Below are 18,791 nucleotides of genomic sequence, written 5' to 3' on the forward strand. Positions count from 1 at the left end.
ATTTGTCATATCATGTTTACATAAAGAATTGGGTTTGTTTTAAGGTTTTCTATTTATTCCATTGGTCTCTTTGTCTGTATTAGAATCATTTTTAAATTGGTGTGTGTGTGAGAGAGAGAGAGAGAGAGATTGTGGGGAGGGGTGATGGTAGAGAGCATTCTAGTATTCTTTGGAATCACCCTGGCTACTCTTGACGCCTTTTGTGCCAATGTCGTCTAATTGCAGCTTGGCAAATCTTACAAAAAACCATTTGGGGATTTTGATGGGAATTGTGTTGATTTTAAAAGACCTATACAGGGACAGTTAATGATCTTTACAATATTAAATTGTCAAATCAAGACTATATGTTTCTCACAAAACAGGATCATAGGGGAAGGGAAGGAAAAGTGTGAAATAGGATAAAAACAGAGAGGGAGGCAAGCCATAAGAGACTCTTAACTCTAGGGAACAAACCGAGGGTTGCTGGAGGGGAGGGGGGTGGCGGGATGGGGTAGCTGGGCGATGGGCATTAAGGAGGGCACTTGATAGAATGAGCACTGAGTGTTGTATGCAACTGATAAACCACTAAATTCTACCCCTGAAACTAGTAATACACTATACCTTAACTAACTTGAATTTAAATAAAATCTAAAAAAAAAAAGTATGTTTCTCCACTTATTTAGGTTTCCTTAATGTGTTTTGATAGATATTTATATTTTCCTACATAAAGGACATTCACATCGTTTGTCTTATTCTAGTTACCTTTGTTTTTTGTCCTTGTGTAAATACTGTATTTGAAATTTTTTTTTTCCAAAAATGCTCCTGTCGAGGTCTTTGTGCTCCCAAATCTCAGGTCATTTCTCAGTCTTCATCTTTTTGATGTGTTTACAGCATTTGTTATAGTTGGCCACACCCTTCTTTTTATTTTTATTTTTTAAAAGATTTTATTTGCTAATTTGTCAGAGAGAAAGAGTGAGAGCACAAGCAGGGGGAGAGGGAGGCAGAGGGAGAAGCAAGCTCCTTGCTCGGCAAGGAGCCTGATGTGGGACTCGATCCCAGGACCATGGGATCATGACCTGAGCTGAAGGCAGGCATCCCCACACCCTTCTCTTTAGTTATTAAAAATTTGTTATTGTAAAATATATCATGCATATATTTTTCAAAGATTTTTATTTATTTAGAAAGAGTAAGAGCAAGTGGGGGGAGGGGCAGAGGGAGAGAGGGAATCCCAAGCAGACTCTGCACTGAACCCAATGCGGGGCTCGATCTCACAACCCTGAGATGATGATCTGAGCTGAAATCAAGAGTTGGACACTCAACCGACTGAGCCACACCAGTGCCCCAAAGATTTTATTTTTTTAGAGCAGTTTTAGGTTTACAACAAAACTGAGAGGAAGGTACCAGTTTCCCACATACCCCCTGCCCCTCCCCATTCTCAACATACTCACCAGATGTTAAAGGGATAATACCAGAGGATAAACCTACATTGACACGTCACAATCACCCAACATCCATAGTCCACTTAGAATTCATTCTTGTTGTTGTACATTCTTTGGGTTTGGAGAAAGGTATAATGACATTTATCCATCGTTATAATATAGAGAGCATTTTCAGTGCCCTAAAAATCCTCTGAGCTCCCCACCTGTCCCTTGGAAACCACTGATCTTTTTATTGTCTCTATAGTTCTGTACCACAGTTTGTCCATTTACCTATTGAAGGACACTTTGATTGCTTCCAGGTTTTGACAATTAAGAATAAAGCTACTATAAACATCTGTGTGCAGGTTTTTGTGTGGACATAAGTGTGCAGCGCCTTTGGATAAATACCAAGGAGCATGACTGCTGGCTGGTATGGTAAGGGCATGTTTAGTTTTGTAAGAAAACACCAAACTCTTCCCAAGTGGCTGTACCATTTTGCATTCCCACCAACAGTGAATGGGAGTTCCTGTTGTTCCACGTGTTCACCAGCATTTGGTGGTGTCAGTGCTCCATGGAGGGCTGTTCTGGTAGATGTGCAGCGGGTTGTTTTAATTTGCATTTCTCTGATGACATCTGATATCAGTTCAACATCTTTTCATATGCTTATTCACCATCCCTATATCTTCTTTGGTGAGGTGTCTGTTCAGATCTTTGGCCCAGGGGCTCCTGGGCGGCTCAGTCGGTTAAGCATCTGCCTTCGGCTCAGGTCATGGTCCCAGGGTCCTGGGATCAAGCCCTGCATTGGGCTCCCTGCTCAGCGGGGAGTCTGCTTCTCCCTCTCCCGTTCTCCCTGCTTGTGTTCCCTCTCTTGCTGTCTCTCTGTCAAATAAATAAATAAAATCTTAAAAAAAAAAAAAAAGATCTTGGGCCCATTTTTCAGTTGGGTTGTCTGTTATCTTATTGTTGAGCTTTAAGAGTTCTCTCTATACTTGGGATAACAGTCCTTTATCAGATGTGTCTTTGGGCACAAATATTCTTTTGCAGATATCTTTGTTCAGTCTGTAGCTTATATTCCATTCTCTTGATATTGTCGTTCACAGAGCAGTTTTTAATTTTAATAATCACTAAAGATCAATTAAATCATTTAAATAAATTTCTTTCTTTCATGGATTGCGTTTAGTGTTGGTATCATGATACCCAAGGTCCTCTAGGTTATGTTATCTTCTACAATATTTGCATTTTTTTTTCTTTTACATTTAGGTCTGTGGCCCATTTTGAGTTAATTTTTTCGAAAGGTCTACATCTAGATGAATTTTTTTTTTTTTGTATGTGGATATCTAATTATTACAGCATTATTTGTTGAAGACTGTCTTTGCTCCATTGTATTGTCTTTGCTCTTCTGTCAAAGATCAGTTGACTGTATTTGGGGGGGTCTCTTTCTGGTCTCCCTGTTCTGTTCCATTGATCTGTTTGTTCTTTTGCCAATACAACACTGTCTTGATTACTGTAGTTTTATAGTAAGTCTTGAAGTTGTGTAGTGTCAGTCCTTTGTCCTTCTGTTTCAGTGTTCTGTTGGCTATTGTGGGTCCTTTGCCTCTCCATTTAACCATTAGAATTAGTTTGTCAATATCCATAAAATAAGTTGCTGGGATTTTCACTGGGATTGTAGTGAATCTGTAGATCAAGTTGGGAAGAACTGACATGTTTACAATATTTAGTCTTCCTATCCAAAAACGTAGAATATCTCTCCATTTATGTAGTTCTTTGATTTCATTCATCAGTTTTGTAGTTTTCCTCATACAGACCTTGTATGACTTTTGTTAGATTTATACCTAAATATTTCATTTTGGGGGGTGCTGATATAAATGGTGTTGTGTTTTTAATTTCAAATTTTAGTTGTTTATTATTGAGATATAGGAAAGCAATTTACTTTTTAAATATTTACCTTATATCCTGCAACCTTGCTTTAATTACTTCTTAGTTCCAGGAGGTTTTTGTTAATTCTTTCATATTTTTTTTACATAGATAATCATGTCATCTTTGAACAATAGTTTTATGTTTACCTTCCCAAGCTGTATACCTTTCATTTCCTTTTCTTGACTTACTGCATTAGCAAGGACTTCCAGTGCAGTGTTGAAAAGAAGTGGTGAAAGAGGACTTTCTTCACAGATTATATGAAACTGTAATAACCACAGCCAATAAAAAGTCAGTGGGAAAAAAAAAGAAAGAGGACATCCATATATTTTTACCCAATCTTAGTGGGAAAGCTTGGAGTTTCTCACTATTTAGTATTATGTTAGCAGTAGCTTTTTGTAGCTATTCTTTATCAAGTTGAGACAGTTCCCCTCCATTCTTAGTTTACTGTGAGTTTTTATCATGAATGGTGGTTGGATTTTGTCAAATGCTTTTTCTGTGATTTTCTATTAATGTGATAGATTACATTAATTTTAGAATGTTGAACCAGTCTTGCATACCTGGGATAAATCCCATTTGGTCATGGTGTATAATTCTTTTTATACATTGCTGGATTCAGTTTGCTAATATTTAGTTGGAGATTTTTGCATCTGTGTTCATGAGAAATACTGGTCTGTAGTCTCCTTGTAATGTCTTTTTCTGGTGTTGGTATGAGGGTAATGATGGCCTTATAGAATGAGTTAGGAGATATTCTCTCTGCTTCTATCCTCAGAAAGAGATTGAAAATAGAGATTTGGTATACTTTCTTCCTTAAGTGTTTGGTAGAATTCACCAGACAACTCATCTGGGCCTGGTGCTTTCTGCTTTAGAAGGCTATTTATTATTGATTCAATTTCTTTAATAGATGAAGACCTATATTCAAATTGCCTGTTTCTTCCTAAGTTTTGGCAGATGTGTCTTTCACAGAATTGGTCCATTTCATCTAGGGTGTCAAATTTGTGGGCATAGAGTTTTTCATAGTATTCCTTTATTACCCTTTTAATTTCAGTGGGACCTCTACTGGTGTCTCTTCTTTCATTTGTGGTATTAGTAATTTGTATCCCCTCTCTATTTTTTTCTTTAGTTCACCTGGCTAGAAGCTTATTGATTGTTGTGTTTTCAAATTCACTTAGTTCAAAATACTTAAAAATTTTTCTTGAGATTTCTTCTTTGACCAATTTGTTATTTAGAAGTGTGTTTTTAGGGACACCTGGGTGGCTCAGTCGGTGAAGCGTCTGCCTTCGGCTCAGGTCATGATCCTAGAGTCCCAGGGTCGAGTCCTGCATTGGGCTCCCTGCTCAGCGGGGCATCTGCTTCTCCCTCTGACCCTCCCCCCTCTCGTGCTCTCTCTCTCTCAAATAAATAAAATCTTAAAAAAAAAAAAAGTGTGTTTTTAGTTCCCCTGTGTTTGGGGATTTTCCAATTACCTTTCTGTTATTGATTTCTGGTTTAATTCCATTGTTGTTTGTGAGCAGAAATTGATTTCTATTCTTTTAAACTTGTTTTTTGGATTGTTTTTTGTTTGTTTTGTTTTTTATTTTTTATTTATTTTTAAATTTTTTTTTTTTAAAGATTTTATTTATTTATTTGACACAGAGAGACACAGCAAGAGAGGGAACACAAGCACGGGGAGTGGGAGAGGGAGAAGCAGGCTTCCCGCTGAACAGGGAGCCCGATGCGGGGCTCGATCCCAGGACCCTGGGATCATGACCTGAGCCGAAGGCAGACGCTTAACGACTGAGCCACCCAGGCGCCCCCTGTTTTGTTTTTTAAAGATGTTATTTATTTGAGAAGGGAGCACAAGCAGCCGGAGGAGGGGCAGAGAGAGAGGGAGAGAATCTCAAGCAGACTCCCTGCTGAGAATGGAGTGCAACACGGGGCTCAATCTCACGACTCTGGGATCGTGACCTGAGCCAAAAGCAAGAGTCAGACGCTTAACCGACTGTGCCACCCAGGTGCCCCACTCCAGGTCCACTTTCAAATAAACTTTAACGCTTCAGTGTGATAGTGTGAAGTCCCTTATAATAACAAAATCCGGCCATCCCTTGTATCATTGCTGTCATTTATTCCAGTTAAATATAAGAATACATAAGCCTATCCATACATTCATAGAACATATACATTAAGCATATATAACTGAATATAATGTTACTATTATTCGCTTGTGCGATTACTGAGAAGTCAATGCAATTCTTATCTTTGTTTCTCTGTTAAGTATGGTGTTCTTTTTTTGACTGAGAAGTCAATGCAGTTCTTACCTTTGTTTCTCTGTAAGTATGGTGTTCTTTTTTTGACTTCATTCAGAATTTTTTTTTTCTTTATTTTTGATTTTTCTATAATTTGAAAATGATCTGCCTAGGTGTCTTTGTTTTGGGCATTTATCCTGCCTGGAGCTCTCTGAGCTTTGTGGATGTGTGGCTTGGTGTCTGACATTCATTTGGGGAAATTCTCAGTCATTATTATTTCCAATATTTCCCTCTGTTCTTTTTGTTCGTTCTTCTTTTTCTGGTAATCCCATTACACATGTTACACCTTTTGTAGTTGTCCCACAGACCTTGGATATTCTGTTGTTTTTTAAGAAAATCTTTGTTGGGGCACCCGGGTAGCTCAGTCTTGGTTAAGTGTTTGCCCTCAGCTCAGGTCACGATCCCAGGGTCCTGGGACCGAGCCCCGCATCGGACTCCCTGCTCATCGGGAAGCCTGCTTCTCCCTCTCCCTCTGCCTTCTGTGCCCCGTTTGTGCTTGCTCTCTCTCTCTCTCCCTCTCGCTCTCTGTGTCAAATAAATGGATAAAATCTAGAACAAAAACAAAAACTTTGTTTTCCAGTTTTTGAGGATTCTGTCAATATGTTCTCTAGTTCAGATCTTCTTTCCTCAGCCGTGTCCAGTCTACTAATAAGCCTATGAAAGGCATTCTTCATTTCCTTTACACTGTTTTTTAATCTCTAGCATTTCTTTTTGGTTCTCTGTTAAGATTTCCATCTCTTTTTACATTGCTCATCTGTTTTTGCATGCTGTCTACCTTTTCCATTTAGGGCCCTTAGCATATTAATCATAGTTATTTTAAATTTCCAGTCTGGTAATTCTGACATCCTTGCCATGGCCCTGTCTCTTCAGTCTGTGTTTTTTGCCTTTTGTTATGCCTTGTGACTTTTTCTTGATAGTCATACATGATGTCCTGGGTCAAACGGAACTGCTGTAAGTAGGCTTTTTAGTAATGTGATGGTGAGGTGTAGGGGGAAGGAAAGTGTTCTGCAGTCCTGTGATTAGGTCTCAGTCTTTTGGGGAGCCTAGGTCTCTGGTTTGTGGGCTTCACAAGTGTTCCCCAGTTTCTTTCTCCTTCCTGAGGTGGGACAGGATGACTCAAAGGCACTGGGGTTGGGTATTTCCCTGCCCCCAGCTCAGTTAGGTGGAGCTTAACTCCAGCAGATAAAGCTCCGGATGATGAAGTGGTTTCCCCTGAGGGCAGGCCTTGTTAAGAACACAATGCTCAGACCTATTTAAAAACGGTTCCTTTTCCCTTCCCCACCAGAAGCAGGAGGGGATTTTTTTCTCCACTGTTTTACTGTGAGCATCTGAGTTCCCCGAGATAAATATGACAATATTGTGAGCCTCCCTATGACTAGATCCTCCTGGAATTTTTAACGCTGAGAGCTGTCCATCGTGATCCTCTAGCAAATTGTCAGTCACGGTTCATGTTTTTCTGCCCTGGCTGTGGTTTCCTCAAGCCTTCTATGGGTTGAGTCTCTTCTCAGATAAACCACAACTCCGCGTGTTTGCCTATCTCTCTATTCCTGGGGCATCAGTTTGCTTCTGACCTCCTCTCTTTTGGATCATTTTTCAGTCTCTTTAGCTTTTTACTTGTTGTTAGGGAAGAATGGCAACTTCCAAGCTTCTTACATGTGAAACTGGGACCCAGGAGTCCCCACGTTAGATCTTTAAAACATCTATACAGTTTAAAAGTAATAATAAGACAAATACCTGAGTACACTCCTCTGATTTTCTTATCTCTTTTGTCTGATTTTCCTTTTGTTTTGTCTTACTGCTCTAATTTTAGGGAAATTTCCTTGATATTTTCTTTTATTGAGTTTATCATTTATGTTCTCATATTTTTAATTTCTAGAAGCTTCCCCTCTCCCTAAGTATTGTTTTTATTTCAGTATGCAATATTTTATCTCTGAGGATATTACTTTTTTTTTTTTTTTTTTTATTTTTTTACAAAAAATTTTTTTTTTTTTTTTTTCCCCGGTTTTTTTTGGGTTTTTTTTTTTATTTTAATTTTTTTTTTTTTTTTTTTTTTTTTACTTTTCTACAGAAAATATTTTCTTTTTTATCTCTCCCAGGTTGTTTTGGAGTTTCTGTTTCAGATTAGATTCCTTCCTTGGATGTTTGGTAATTATTGTATACTCATAATAAAGAATAGAAAATTAGAATGTTGTTTGAAAGCTTTGTATGGGGTGGGTCTTACGGACAGTGGTGATGTATTATATGTATTATGCTTCCTTTTTGGAGGGCTGCTCACATCTCCGGGAGAATACTCCCTCATACCATGTGGGGGAAACTTGTATTGGCTAAGGATTCTGTCTTCTAGGGTCTCCTAGGTCAAATAATACTTCGATCAACTTGGTAACTTCTAAATTTTTGTGGCTGTTGACTTTACATTTTGCCCTTGTGAATTTAGGTTCTTCTCTTTTCTGTCCTTTCATAATGTGATATCATATCAAAATAACAAGATAATTACCTAAAACCATTTAAAATCTTTTTATGGGGGCACCTGGCTCACTCAGTCAGTAGAGCATGTTAGTCTTGATCTTCATGATCAAGAGTTCAAGCCCCATGTTGGGCATGGAGCCCATTTTTAAAAAAGTCTTTTTCCAGTCCCATCCACGTTGATGTAAAAGTTGGGTATTCATCCTTTCTGATGGTTAAGTAATATTCCATTGTATATATGGACCACATCTTCTTACCCATTCATCTGTTGAAGGGCATCTCGGCTCTTTGCACAGTTTGGCTATTGCAGACATTGCTGCTATGAACATTGGGGTGCATATGGCCCTTCTTTTCACTACATCTGTAGTGAAATGGGGTAAATACCCCGTAGTGCAATTGATGGGTCATAGGGTAGCTCTATTTTTAATTTTTTTTTAATTTTAAAAATTTTTAATTTTTAATTTTTTGAGGAATCTCCACGCTGTTTTCCAAAGTGGCAGTACCAACTTGAATTCCCACCAACAGTGTAAGAGGGTTCCCATTTCTCCACAACCTCTCCAACATTTGTTGTTTCTTGCCTTGTCAGTTTTTGCCATTCTAACCGGAGGAGATTATGCTAAGTGAAATAAGTCAAGCAGAGAAAGTCAATTATCATATGGTTTTCCTTATTTGTGGAGCATAAGGAATAGCATGGAGGACATTAGGAGAAGGAAGGGAAAAATGAAGGGGGGAAAATCAGAAGGAGAGATGAACCATGAGAGACTATGGACTCAGAAACAAACTGAGGGTTTTAGAGGGGAGGGGGCTGGGGGGATGGGCTAGCCCGGTGATGAGTATTAAGGAGGGCACGTACCGCATGGAGCATTGGGGGTTGTACGAAAACAATGAATCGTGGATCACTGCATCCAAAACTGGTGATGTCTTGTATGGTGACTAACATAACATAATAAAATAAAATTTAAAAAAATAAAATAAAAAAAGTCTTTTTGTGGGTCTTTTTGTCCTTAGGGTAATCCTATTAGGGATGTCCAATCAAATTACAGAGCTTTAAAGTCACTTGAAAAAATTCCCTTCTAGCGATACCAGACAAGTTGATACATGGTCATGCATGATAAAAGATGATAAATGTTTTGCTTCATTTTACTTTTGATTTCTAGGGATTGCTTTTTCCTTTTGATTTTATTATTTTGTTTCTAAATTATGTATGGCTCCAAACTCAAAGCTACAAAATGAAGTACACTTAGTGAAATGTAGCTTCTTCTGTCCCTGCCCCATCTACCTTGTTCCCTCCATTACCATATCAGGAGCTCTTCTCTTTAAAATAGGTAGCTTCCTTCCTCACTTCTCTTTATTCTCTTACCCTGATTTATTTTCCTTTATATACATTTTAAAATATTTATATTATTTTTTTATTTTGAGAGAGTGTGGAGCCTGATGCAGGGCTCGATCCCATGACCCCCAGATCATGACCCGAGCTGAAATCAAGGGTCGGATGCTTAACGGACTGAGCCACCCAGGGGCCCCTATTTTCCTTTATATTTCTTATCACGCCTGACACTATTACCTTCTTTCATTACTAGAATGGCAGCTTCATGAGACCAGGGACTTGAGATGTGCTAAAATAAATGCATTTCTCAGTTCTTATTTAGGGCCATTCAGAGGGATATTTGTGTCTGTTTCCTTTTTTTCCCCTTTTGAGTATGGGTTAGCAGCATAACCTATACTTTTCTTTTTAAAAACTTATTTGGTCAACACTGCTATTTCATATCTACACATTGATTATGCCTTTACAGCCATTTAAAGTCACACAGGCAATGTGATAGAATGGACATACCAGTGACAAGAATGAGGGGCCCCTGCATTCTGAGCTCAGCTCTGTTCCCATATGTAGATGATACCGGAGCAGGTGAAGGCGGCCTGTGGTGTGTGCTACAGTGTCTGAGAGGCCCCAGCTTCCACGACGACGTCTTGTTCAACAACCTGTACAAGACAGGGAGTGTTACGCAGGATGGGGGTGCTCCAACAGTGGGGTGAACTAGACTTCGTTTACAGTCAGTTGTGCTGGAACGTGTTCCTAAAAGTTACCACTTTCTGAAAAAATTGCTCAATAAAAACCAGAGAGTTTATGGGCAAATTGGAATCAGGGGCCTAACACTCAAAAACGCTGGTGAGTGACGTATTAAAAGGAACATGATAAAAATGTTAGCACAGTTTTTACCGTGCCTGTTAAATGGTGAAGGATACGTAACACTGAAATAAATATGGCACTTTACCTTGGAAAGACCTGATGTTTGTTTATAGAAGTGGGCACTGAAGGGTTACAGCCTGTGTTTTCAGCTGGGTGCAGTGTGTTCAGTGTTTTTGCTCATGGTTTTTACCCGCTTTTACTCGTGGAGGAAACTGCATCATAAGCAAGTGGTAAATTTGTGTGGTGCTCAGATTTTTCCGAATAATCATGTTGGGACAATTTACGTTTTTTAAGCAGGTGGTAGAGCAGAACTGATGGTGTTTTTCTCTTTCTCCTTTAGATGATATGCCGATGGGGACTGCTGGCAGACGTGCTTCAAATGAGTTCTTGGTGTGTGGAGGGTATGTTTATGTTTATTAAATTAGAATGTTTCTCATATTTTGGTTTTTCTGAGTAAACTTTATAGAACTTTGACCATGTTTTTGATTCTGAATTTTATTTTGTTTCACAATTTGTCATTTCTATTTTTTTAAAAAGTTTAAATTGTAGTAAAAAAGCACGTAATATCTGTTGTCTTCACCGTTTTTAAGTTTATAGTTCAGTAGCATTAAGTATATTCACAATGTTGGGCAACCAATCTCCAGAACTTTTTCATCTTGCAAAACTAAAACTCAGTACTCCTTATGTAATAGCACTCCCCATTTCTCCCACCTCTAGGTGCTGGTAACCACTGTTCTAGTTTCTCTTTCTATGAATTTGACTATTTTAGATACCTTATATAAGTAGAATATACAATGTATGTCTTTTTGTGACTGGCTTAGTTCAGTCATCATAATGTCCTCAAGGTTCATCCATGTTGTAGCATTTGTCAGAATTTCTTTTAAGGCTGAACCTTATTCCATTCTACGTACATATATATATACACACACACACACACTGTGTTTTGTTTATCCATTCATCTGCCGATGGTTAATTGGATTTCTTGTACCTCTTGGCTATTGTGAATAATTCTGCTATAAATGTGAATGTGCAGATATCTGTTTGAGATCCTGCTTTCAGTTCCTTTGGATATATATATACACACACCCAACAGCAGTGGGGTTGCTGGATCATATGATATTTCTATTTTTAATTTTTTGAGGAGTTGTGATACTGTTTTCCATAGTGATTGTACCATTTTACATTCCTACCAACAGTGTACAAGGGTTCCAGTTTCTCTACATCTTCAGTGACACTTGTTATTTGTTTGTTTGCTTGTTTTTTGTAATAACCATCTTAATGAGTATGAGGTGATATCTCATTGTGGTTTTGATTTGCAGTTCTCTAATGATTAGTGGTTTTGAGTGTCTTTTCATATACTTATTGGACATTTGTCTATCATTGATTGTTGATTTGTAGTTCTTTATATATTTTGGATATTAACCCTTTATCAGATATATGATTTACAGATATTTTCTCCCAGTCCAAACATTGTCTTTCCACTCTGTTGATGTGTCCTTTGAGCACAGGAGTTTTAGAATTTGTTGTAGTCTCATTTGTCTATTTTTTTGTTCTGTTGTCTGTGTTTTTGGTGTCATTCAAGAAATCATTGCCTAATCCAGTGTCATGAAGCTTTTCTCCGATGTTTTCTTCTAGGAGTTATATAATTTTGGGTCTTACATTTAGCTCTTTAATCCATTTTGAGTTAATTTTTGTATATTGTATAAGGTAAGGGTCCAGCTGCATTCTTTGCATATGGAATCTAGTTTTCTCATTTGCTGAAGAGACCGTCTTTTTGCCATCGAGTGGCGTTGGCATCCTTGTTGAAGATCATTTGTCCATATATGCAAGGGTGTGTTTCTGGACTGTCTGTTCCATTCTTTTGGTCTCTGTGTCTGTCATTATGCCAACCACATTGTTTTGATTACTGTAGATTTGAAATTAGGAAGTATGAAACCTCCAATTTTGTTTTTCTTTTCCAAAATTGTTTTGACCATTCAGGGTTCCTGCAGTTTACATATGAATTTCAGGAAAGATTTTTCTATTTCTGCAAAAAATGCCTTTGAGATTTTGGTAGGGATGGCATTGATCTGTATAGATCACTTTGGGTGGAATTGACATCTTAACAGTATTAGATCTTATGGTCAATGAAGACGGGATGTCTTTTATAGTTTTTTCAGCAATGTTTTGTAGTTTCCAATATACAAGTCTTTCACCTCCTTGGTTAGATTTATTTCTGTGTATTTTATTCTTTTTGATACTATTGTAAATGGCATTGTTAATTTCCTTTTTGCATTGTTCATTGTTAGTGTATAGAAATGTTACTCATATCTGTGTGTTGATTTCATTTCCTGCAACTTTGCTGAATGTATTAGTTCTAATGGCTTTTTGCATGTGAAATCTTTTGGGTTTTCTACATTAAGATCATATTACCCATGAACAGAAATAATTTTACTTACTCCATTCCAATTCAAATGCCTTTTATTTCTTTCTCTTGCCTAATTGCTCTGGCTAGGAATTCTATGTAGAAGTGGTGAGAGCAGGCATCCTTGTCTTGTTCCTGATCATAGAGGAAAGGCTTTCAGTTTTTAACCATTGAGTATGATGACAGTTAGGGGTTTTTTATATATGGTGTTTTTTATGTTGAGGTAATTTTTTTCGATTCCTAGTTTGTTGAATGCTTTTTATCATTAAAGGATGTTGGGATTTTGTCAAATGCTTTTTCTGCATGAATTGACATCGTCATGTGGTTTTTGTCTTTCATTCCATTAATGTAGGTATATTATAAATCACATTTGGTCATGGTATATGATCCTTTTAATGTGTTACTGAATTTGGTTTGCTAGTGTTTTGTTAAGGATTTTTACATCAAATTTCATCAGGGAAATTGTTCTGGTCTTGTTGTTGTTGTTGTTGTTGTTTTGTAGTATCTGTGTGTGGCTTTGGTATTAGGGTAATGCTGAACTCATGGAAGGAGTTTGGGAGTGTTTCCTCCTCTTTAATATTTTGGAAGAGTTTGAGAAGTGTTGATGTTAATTCTTTACATGTTTGGTAGAATTTACCAGTGAAACATGTGGTCTTGGGCTTTTTTTATTACTTGGAAGTTTTGATTACTAATCCAGTCTCCTTGCTAGTTATGGGTCTGTTCAGATTTTCTCTTCCTTTTTATCATCCAACCTTAGTAGGCTGTGTGTTTGTAGAAATTTATCCATTTCTTCTAGGTTATCCAATTTGTTGGCAAGCACTTGTTCATAGTATTCTCTTATAATCCTTTTTATTTCTGTGGCTTTAGTTGTCATGTTCCTTCTTTCATTTCTGATTTTGAGTCTTCTCTTTTTATTAGTTAATCTAGCTATATGTCAGTTTTGTTGATTTTTAAAAATGCCAACTCTTAGTTTGATTTTTCTATTTTCTCAATTTTGTTTATCTCTGCTCTAATCTTCATTAGTTCCTATTTTTGTTAGGAAATGAGTTTAGTTTGTACTTTTTCTTTTTTTTTAAGATTTATTTATTTGGGAGAGAGAGTGCATGAGTGAGTGTGAGTGGGGGAAGGGGTAGAGGGAGAGAATCTTCGAGCAGACTCCCTGCTGAGAATGGAGCCCAACATGGGGCTTGATCTCACAACCCATGGGATCACAACCTGAGCCAAAAGCAAGAGTTGGATACCCAACTGACTGAGCCACCCAGGTGCCCCTAGTTTGTACTTTTTCTAATTTGAGGGGTAAAGTTAAGTTTTTTATTTGAGATTTTTTTTTTTTAATGTTAGCATTTACAGCCATAAACATCTGTCTTAATGCTACTTTCACTGTATTCCATAAGTTTTGGTATGTTGTGTTTACATTGTCATTTTTCTTAAGACATTTTCTGATTTATTTTGTGATTTCTTTTCTGACCTATTGTTTGTGTAAGAGTGTGTTGTTTAGTTTCTGTGTATTTGCGGATTTTCTAGTTTTCCTTCTTCTGTTGACCTCTACTTTCTATCCATTATGATTGGAAAAGATACTTTGTATGATTTCAATCTTTTAAAATTTTAAGATTTGTTTTGTGGCTTAATATGTGGTCTGTCCTGGAGAATATTTCATGTGCACTTGAGAAGAATGTATCTTCTTCTTTTGGTGGTGGGAAGAGTGTTCTGTATATGTCTACTAGATCCAGTTGGTCTAGGGTGTTGTTCAAGCCCTGTTTCTTTATTGCTCATTCCTCTGATTTTTCTGTCCATTATGGAAAGTGGAGTATTGAATTGTTCAGCTGTTATTGTGGAATTGTCTATTTCTCCCTTCAGTTCTGTCAATATTTGCTTCATATATTTGGGAACACTGATGTTTGGTGCATAAATATTTATAATTGTTATATTTCCCTGGTTAATTGACCCTTTAATAATGTCCTGTTTTGTCTCTTGTAACAGTGTTTGACTGAAAGTCTCTTTTGTCTGATATTAATATTGCCACTCCTGCTCTCTTTTGGTTACCATTTGCATGGAGTATCTTTCTTTTTTTTATTTTTTAAGATTTATTTATTTATTTGAGAGAGAGAGAGAGAGCATGCATGTGGAGGGGAGGGCAGAGGGAGAGGGAGAGAGAATCTTAAGCAGGCTCCCCACTGAGTGCAGAGCCTGACATGGGGCTCAATCTCACATGAGATCCATGATCCTGGGATCACAACCTGAGCTGAAACCAAGAGTTGGACGCTCAACTGACTGCACCACCCAGGCGTCCTGGGGATATCTTTTTCAATCCTTTTACCTTCAGCCTAATTGGGGAAGATTTATCAATGCCATTTGGTTACTTCTATGTATGTCTTGTGGCTTTTTTGCCCCCTTATATTCTCTCTTAATACCTTTCTTTGTGTTCTGTTGATCTTGTTGTAGTGACATGCTTTGATTCTCATTTCCTATTGTGTATATTCTATAGATGCATTCTTTGTGGTCACTTTTGGGACTCCATAAAATAACTTTAAGGTACAACAATCCATTTTAAACTGATAACTTCAGTTGCATACAAAAACTCTACTGTAGAGAGTATGGGAGTATACCCCCCCCTTATGTTATTGATGCCACAAATCGCCTGTTTATGTGTTCCTAATAATAACATAGATTTATAGCTTTTTTTGGTACTTTTGTCTCAGACTCTATACAAGAATTGGGACATGCTAATCTTAAAAGAGAGGGGAAAAACAGTGATAGCAGGACTACATAATGGCTCTGAAAGTTTCCGTTCTGTCATCAGTCCTTTTTCCTCTGCTTTGAGAACAGCATGTCCCAAATGGGAGCTGCTCTTTCAGCCTCCTTCCCAGGGGTTGTGGTAGGAGTACACACACCAGGGGGCATTTCTTAGAAAGGGGTTCAGAGAGAGGTGGTGAGTATTTTGAAAAAAAGTATACACTCTTCCACAAGATATTAAGTGCATGTGGAAATAAATTATTACAAAGACATTAAAATTATGCCCTATGCAAAATTAAAATGGTTTGATGCAAGTATTTTTTCGGAGCTTTCTCTTTTCAGAGCCATTAAAATTTTTTATCTCCATGTCCCAATAACTATCATCTCACAGGCCAATTTTGTAATGTTAGTGATAGTATATCTCATTCTTTCCTTAGAACCTCACTTTTATTGATACTGTTTTGAAGTATTTAACTGCATTTCTTTCCAGGAATATGTCTGACCCCCTAGACAAAAATTACTCATTTTGATAAAATAAAAGTGTATTGTATTTTGGGCAGACTGCTTAGTCTTTCTAGTGTTCCATGCAGGCCAAAGATGACTTCCCACACATGCTGGGGACTCGGTGCACACTTAGACCTTCCCTCTCCTTACCTTGGGCTTAGGGAGTCAGGTAATGGTTGAATAGTGTTATTAATATAAAGCTAGACGGAAAAGAGGCTGTCGTGGTCCTAGCTAGCTGGAGCTCTGGGAATTTCTCCAGGGAAGACTTTACAAATGGAGCAAGTCTGCCTGAAGGTTCTGTCCAGAGACTGAGGCCACATCTACAGGACACCTGCCATGACTGTTTCATCTCCTCATATGCTGGCAGAGGATTGCCTGAGATCCCCTGAGAGGGGCTGTGATTCCAATCTAATTTCCCTTGTGGTGATTAACGAGTACAGGAAGAATATTAGAACTTGACAATGTATATGTTAAAAAAAATTCCTAGATGTACTTGCTTCACCAACAATGTACTTCCTCATTGAATTGAGACAGTAGAAAGATGCTATTCCTTCATTCACATTCTGATCCTTGACGGCCGTGCTGGTTGTTCCTTAGGGGAACTTGGGCTCTAAGGCCTTTCTCTGCTCTGAGTTTGCGGGCACCGTAGTTGGTTAGTGCAGTCCTGTAAAGCTGTTTAGTTTCCAGTGGTAGAAGTTTTTTGTTTTGTTTTGTTTAATTTTGAGGTTATAGATCCAACTGCACAATCAAGTGTATAGATATTAAAAACACAAATCATTGTATTTAAAAGATACTTAATGTTACACTTGACACTAATATAACATTGTGTGTCAACTATACTTCAGTATAGAAAGATGGATGGATAGGGCGCCTGGGTGGCTCAGTTGGTTAAGCGACTGCCTTCGGCTCAGGTCATGATCCTGGAGTCCCGGGATCGAGTCCCGCATCGGGCTCCCTGCTCGGCGGGGAGTCTGCTTCTCCCTCTGACCCTCCTCCCTCTCATGTTCTCTGTCTCTCATTCTCTCTGTCTCAAATAAATAAATAAAATCTTTAAAAAAAAAAAAAAAAGAAAGATGGATGGATAAATAAATACATGATATTTAATGGGAATTACCTAAATGAAAAATAGAGCTTATAGACTAAAAGCTAGAAACAACAGTCCTGACTGTCGTGTGCTTAACACTAAAGGTTTAGTTTTCTTGCAAGATGAGAAGTCAAAATAAATAGTTGTTGCCTTCGTTTCTGTGGCTCAAGGGTTAGGGTTAGGGTAGGAGGAAAGAGGAAGAATGGCTAGAAGACTTCTACTTACATCTTACTGACCAAGAAAGATATGTGGCCACTCATGGCTGCAAAGGAGTCTGGGATGTGTCATAATTTCACCGAGCAAATCACCACCTTCCATAAAATTTGAGTTCTGCTAGTAAGAAAGAGTGGGCAAATGGGTATTGGGGAAAGCAACTGACATCTCTCTTATGGGTGAGATTTTCTTTTTATTTAAATATGAAATACTGTAATGGTTCAAAAAGCTCTAAAGTGACACTTTAGAAGGTAATCATACTGTTTGTTAGATAACTAGAGCCACGATCTCTTTATATCTGTAATGTTGTCATTTGAGAAAAACTTAGATTCATGGGGCTTTTTTAGTATTACAGAAGGGCAGAAGAATGAGGTCTAGTGTTGTCCCTGATGTTTTGATAGGTTGTAAATTGAATTGAAAGGGCATATTATTTCCGAATTTATGAAAAGCAAAGAAAGAGGCTCTCACAGAAAGCCAGTAAGAACACTTCAGCATGTGGACCTCCGACCGGTCACGTGCTTTGAGAGTTGTACAGTGTTATTTTCAATCTTTTTAAAAGTCAGAGTTCTTTGGGAATGCTTACTGCATTCATAACTTTTGTAAACATTCCAGTCATCTTTGCTCTTGAACTTCCTGTTCTTTTACCCAGCATATTTTCCTAGAAGTATTTTTTTCCCCTCACATAATAATGAATAGCAGAAGGTGAGCAGATGAAACTGAGTTTTGCCAACCTACGGACTTCTCCTGTTGTTGTAGAGGAAGGTTTTTCCAGTTCTTACTACGATTCTCAGTCCTCAATATGCCTATAAATGCCTGGACAGTTCTTTAAATGACTAATGTGATTTTTTTTTTTTTTGCCTTATTTTTGAGATGATCATTTTTTATTCACATGGAAGTGATCATTTGGCCTCTTCTAGAATTTTCTCTCAATGTCACCAAGGTGTAAAATGAAGGAAAAATGGTCTTACTTGGATTTCTTTCCTTTTTCAATACATTATGGTTGCAGGCAGTGCCAGCCCCCCGTGTCACCTCACAGTGAGACAGCACCAATTCCGGTTCCTACTCAGATAAGGAATTATCAGCGCATAGAGCAGAATCTTACATCTACTGCCGGCTCTGGCACAAATCTACATGGTTCTCCAAGGTAAGCAAGTATTGTTTTTCCTTCCTTTTCTTTTAAAAATTTTGTTGTCACTGAAAGATCTGTTACTTTCCGTGGTTGACATAATCACGTGTGTAGCATGGAGGCGTACAAAACTGAATCATAAAAAACTTCTGTAATGAATCTATTTAAATGATACTTCAGCTTAGCTGGATAATATAGTATGATATGTATATGTAATAATTCTTAAGAATTAAGGAAGAACTTGTTAAAGGATGAAATCTCACCAGTTGTAGCAGACCATTTACATATTATTTATTTCCTCCACATCCTGAAACCCCACTAAGGTAGCAAGAACGAAAAGGTCCAAGTCCACAAAGACAAGTCAAATAAAAAGACATGCTCAGTGGATTAGAGGTTTCAGCACGTTTCTGGAAAACAGAAAGAAGATGGAAGAGGGGCGCCCGCTGGAGCAGGGTGGGCATCAGAGTGCCCCATGTCCCC

General features: G+C 37.8%; 1 protein-coding gene across 1 annotated transcript in view; it reads left to right on the forward strand.

The window, feature by feature from the left end:
* ULK2 (unc-51 like autophagy activating kinase 2) overlaps window positions 1-18,791 on the forward strand; it is an 81,571-nt gene that overhangs the window by 36,566 nt on the left and 26,214 nt on the right. The window contains exons 14-15 of the mRNA XM_044921533.1: window positions 10,588-10,648; window positions 18,192-18,329. Coding sequence (XP_044777468.1) covers window positions 10,588-10,648; window positions 18,192-18,329 — 199 coding nt within the window. The remainder of the gene's footprint in view (window positions 1-10,587; window positions 10,649-18,191; window positions 18,330-18,791) is intronic.

Source organism: Neomonachus schauinslandi, chromosome 15 (genome assembly GCF_002201575.2).
Source record: "Neomonachus schauinslandi chromosome 15, ASM220157v2, whole genome shotgun sequence".
NCBI lineage: Eukaryota > Metazoa > Chordata > Mammalia > Carnivora > Phocidae > Neomonachus > Neomonachus schauinslandi.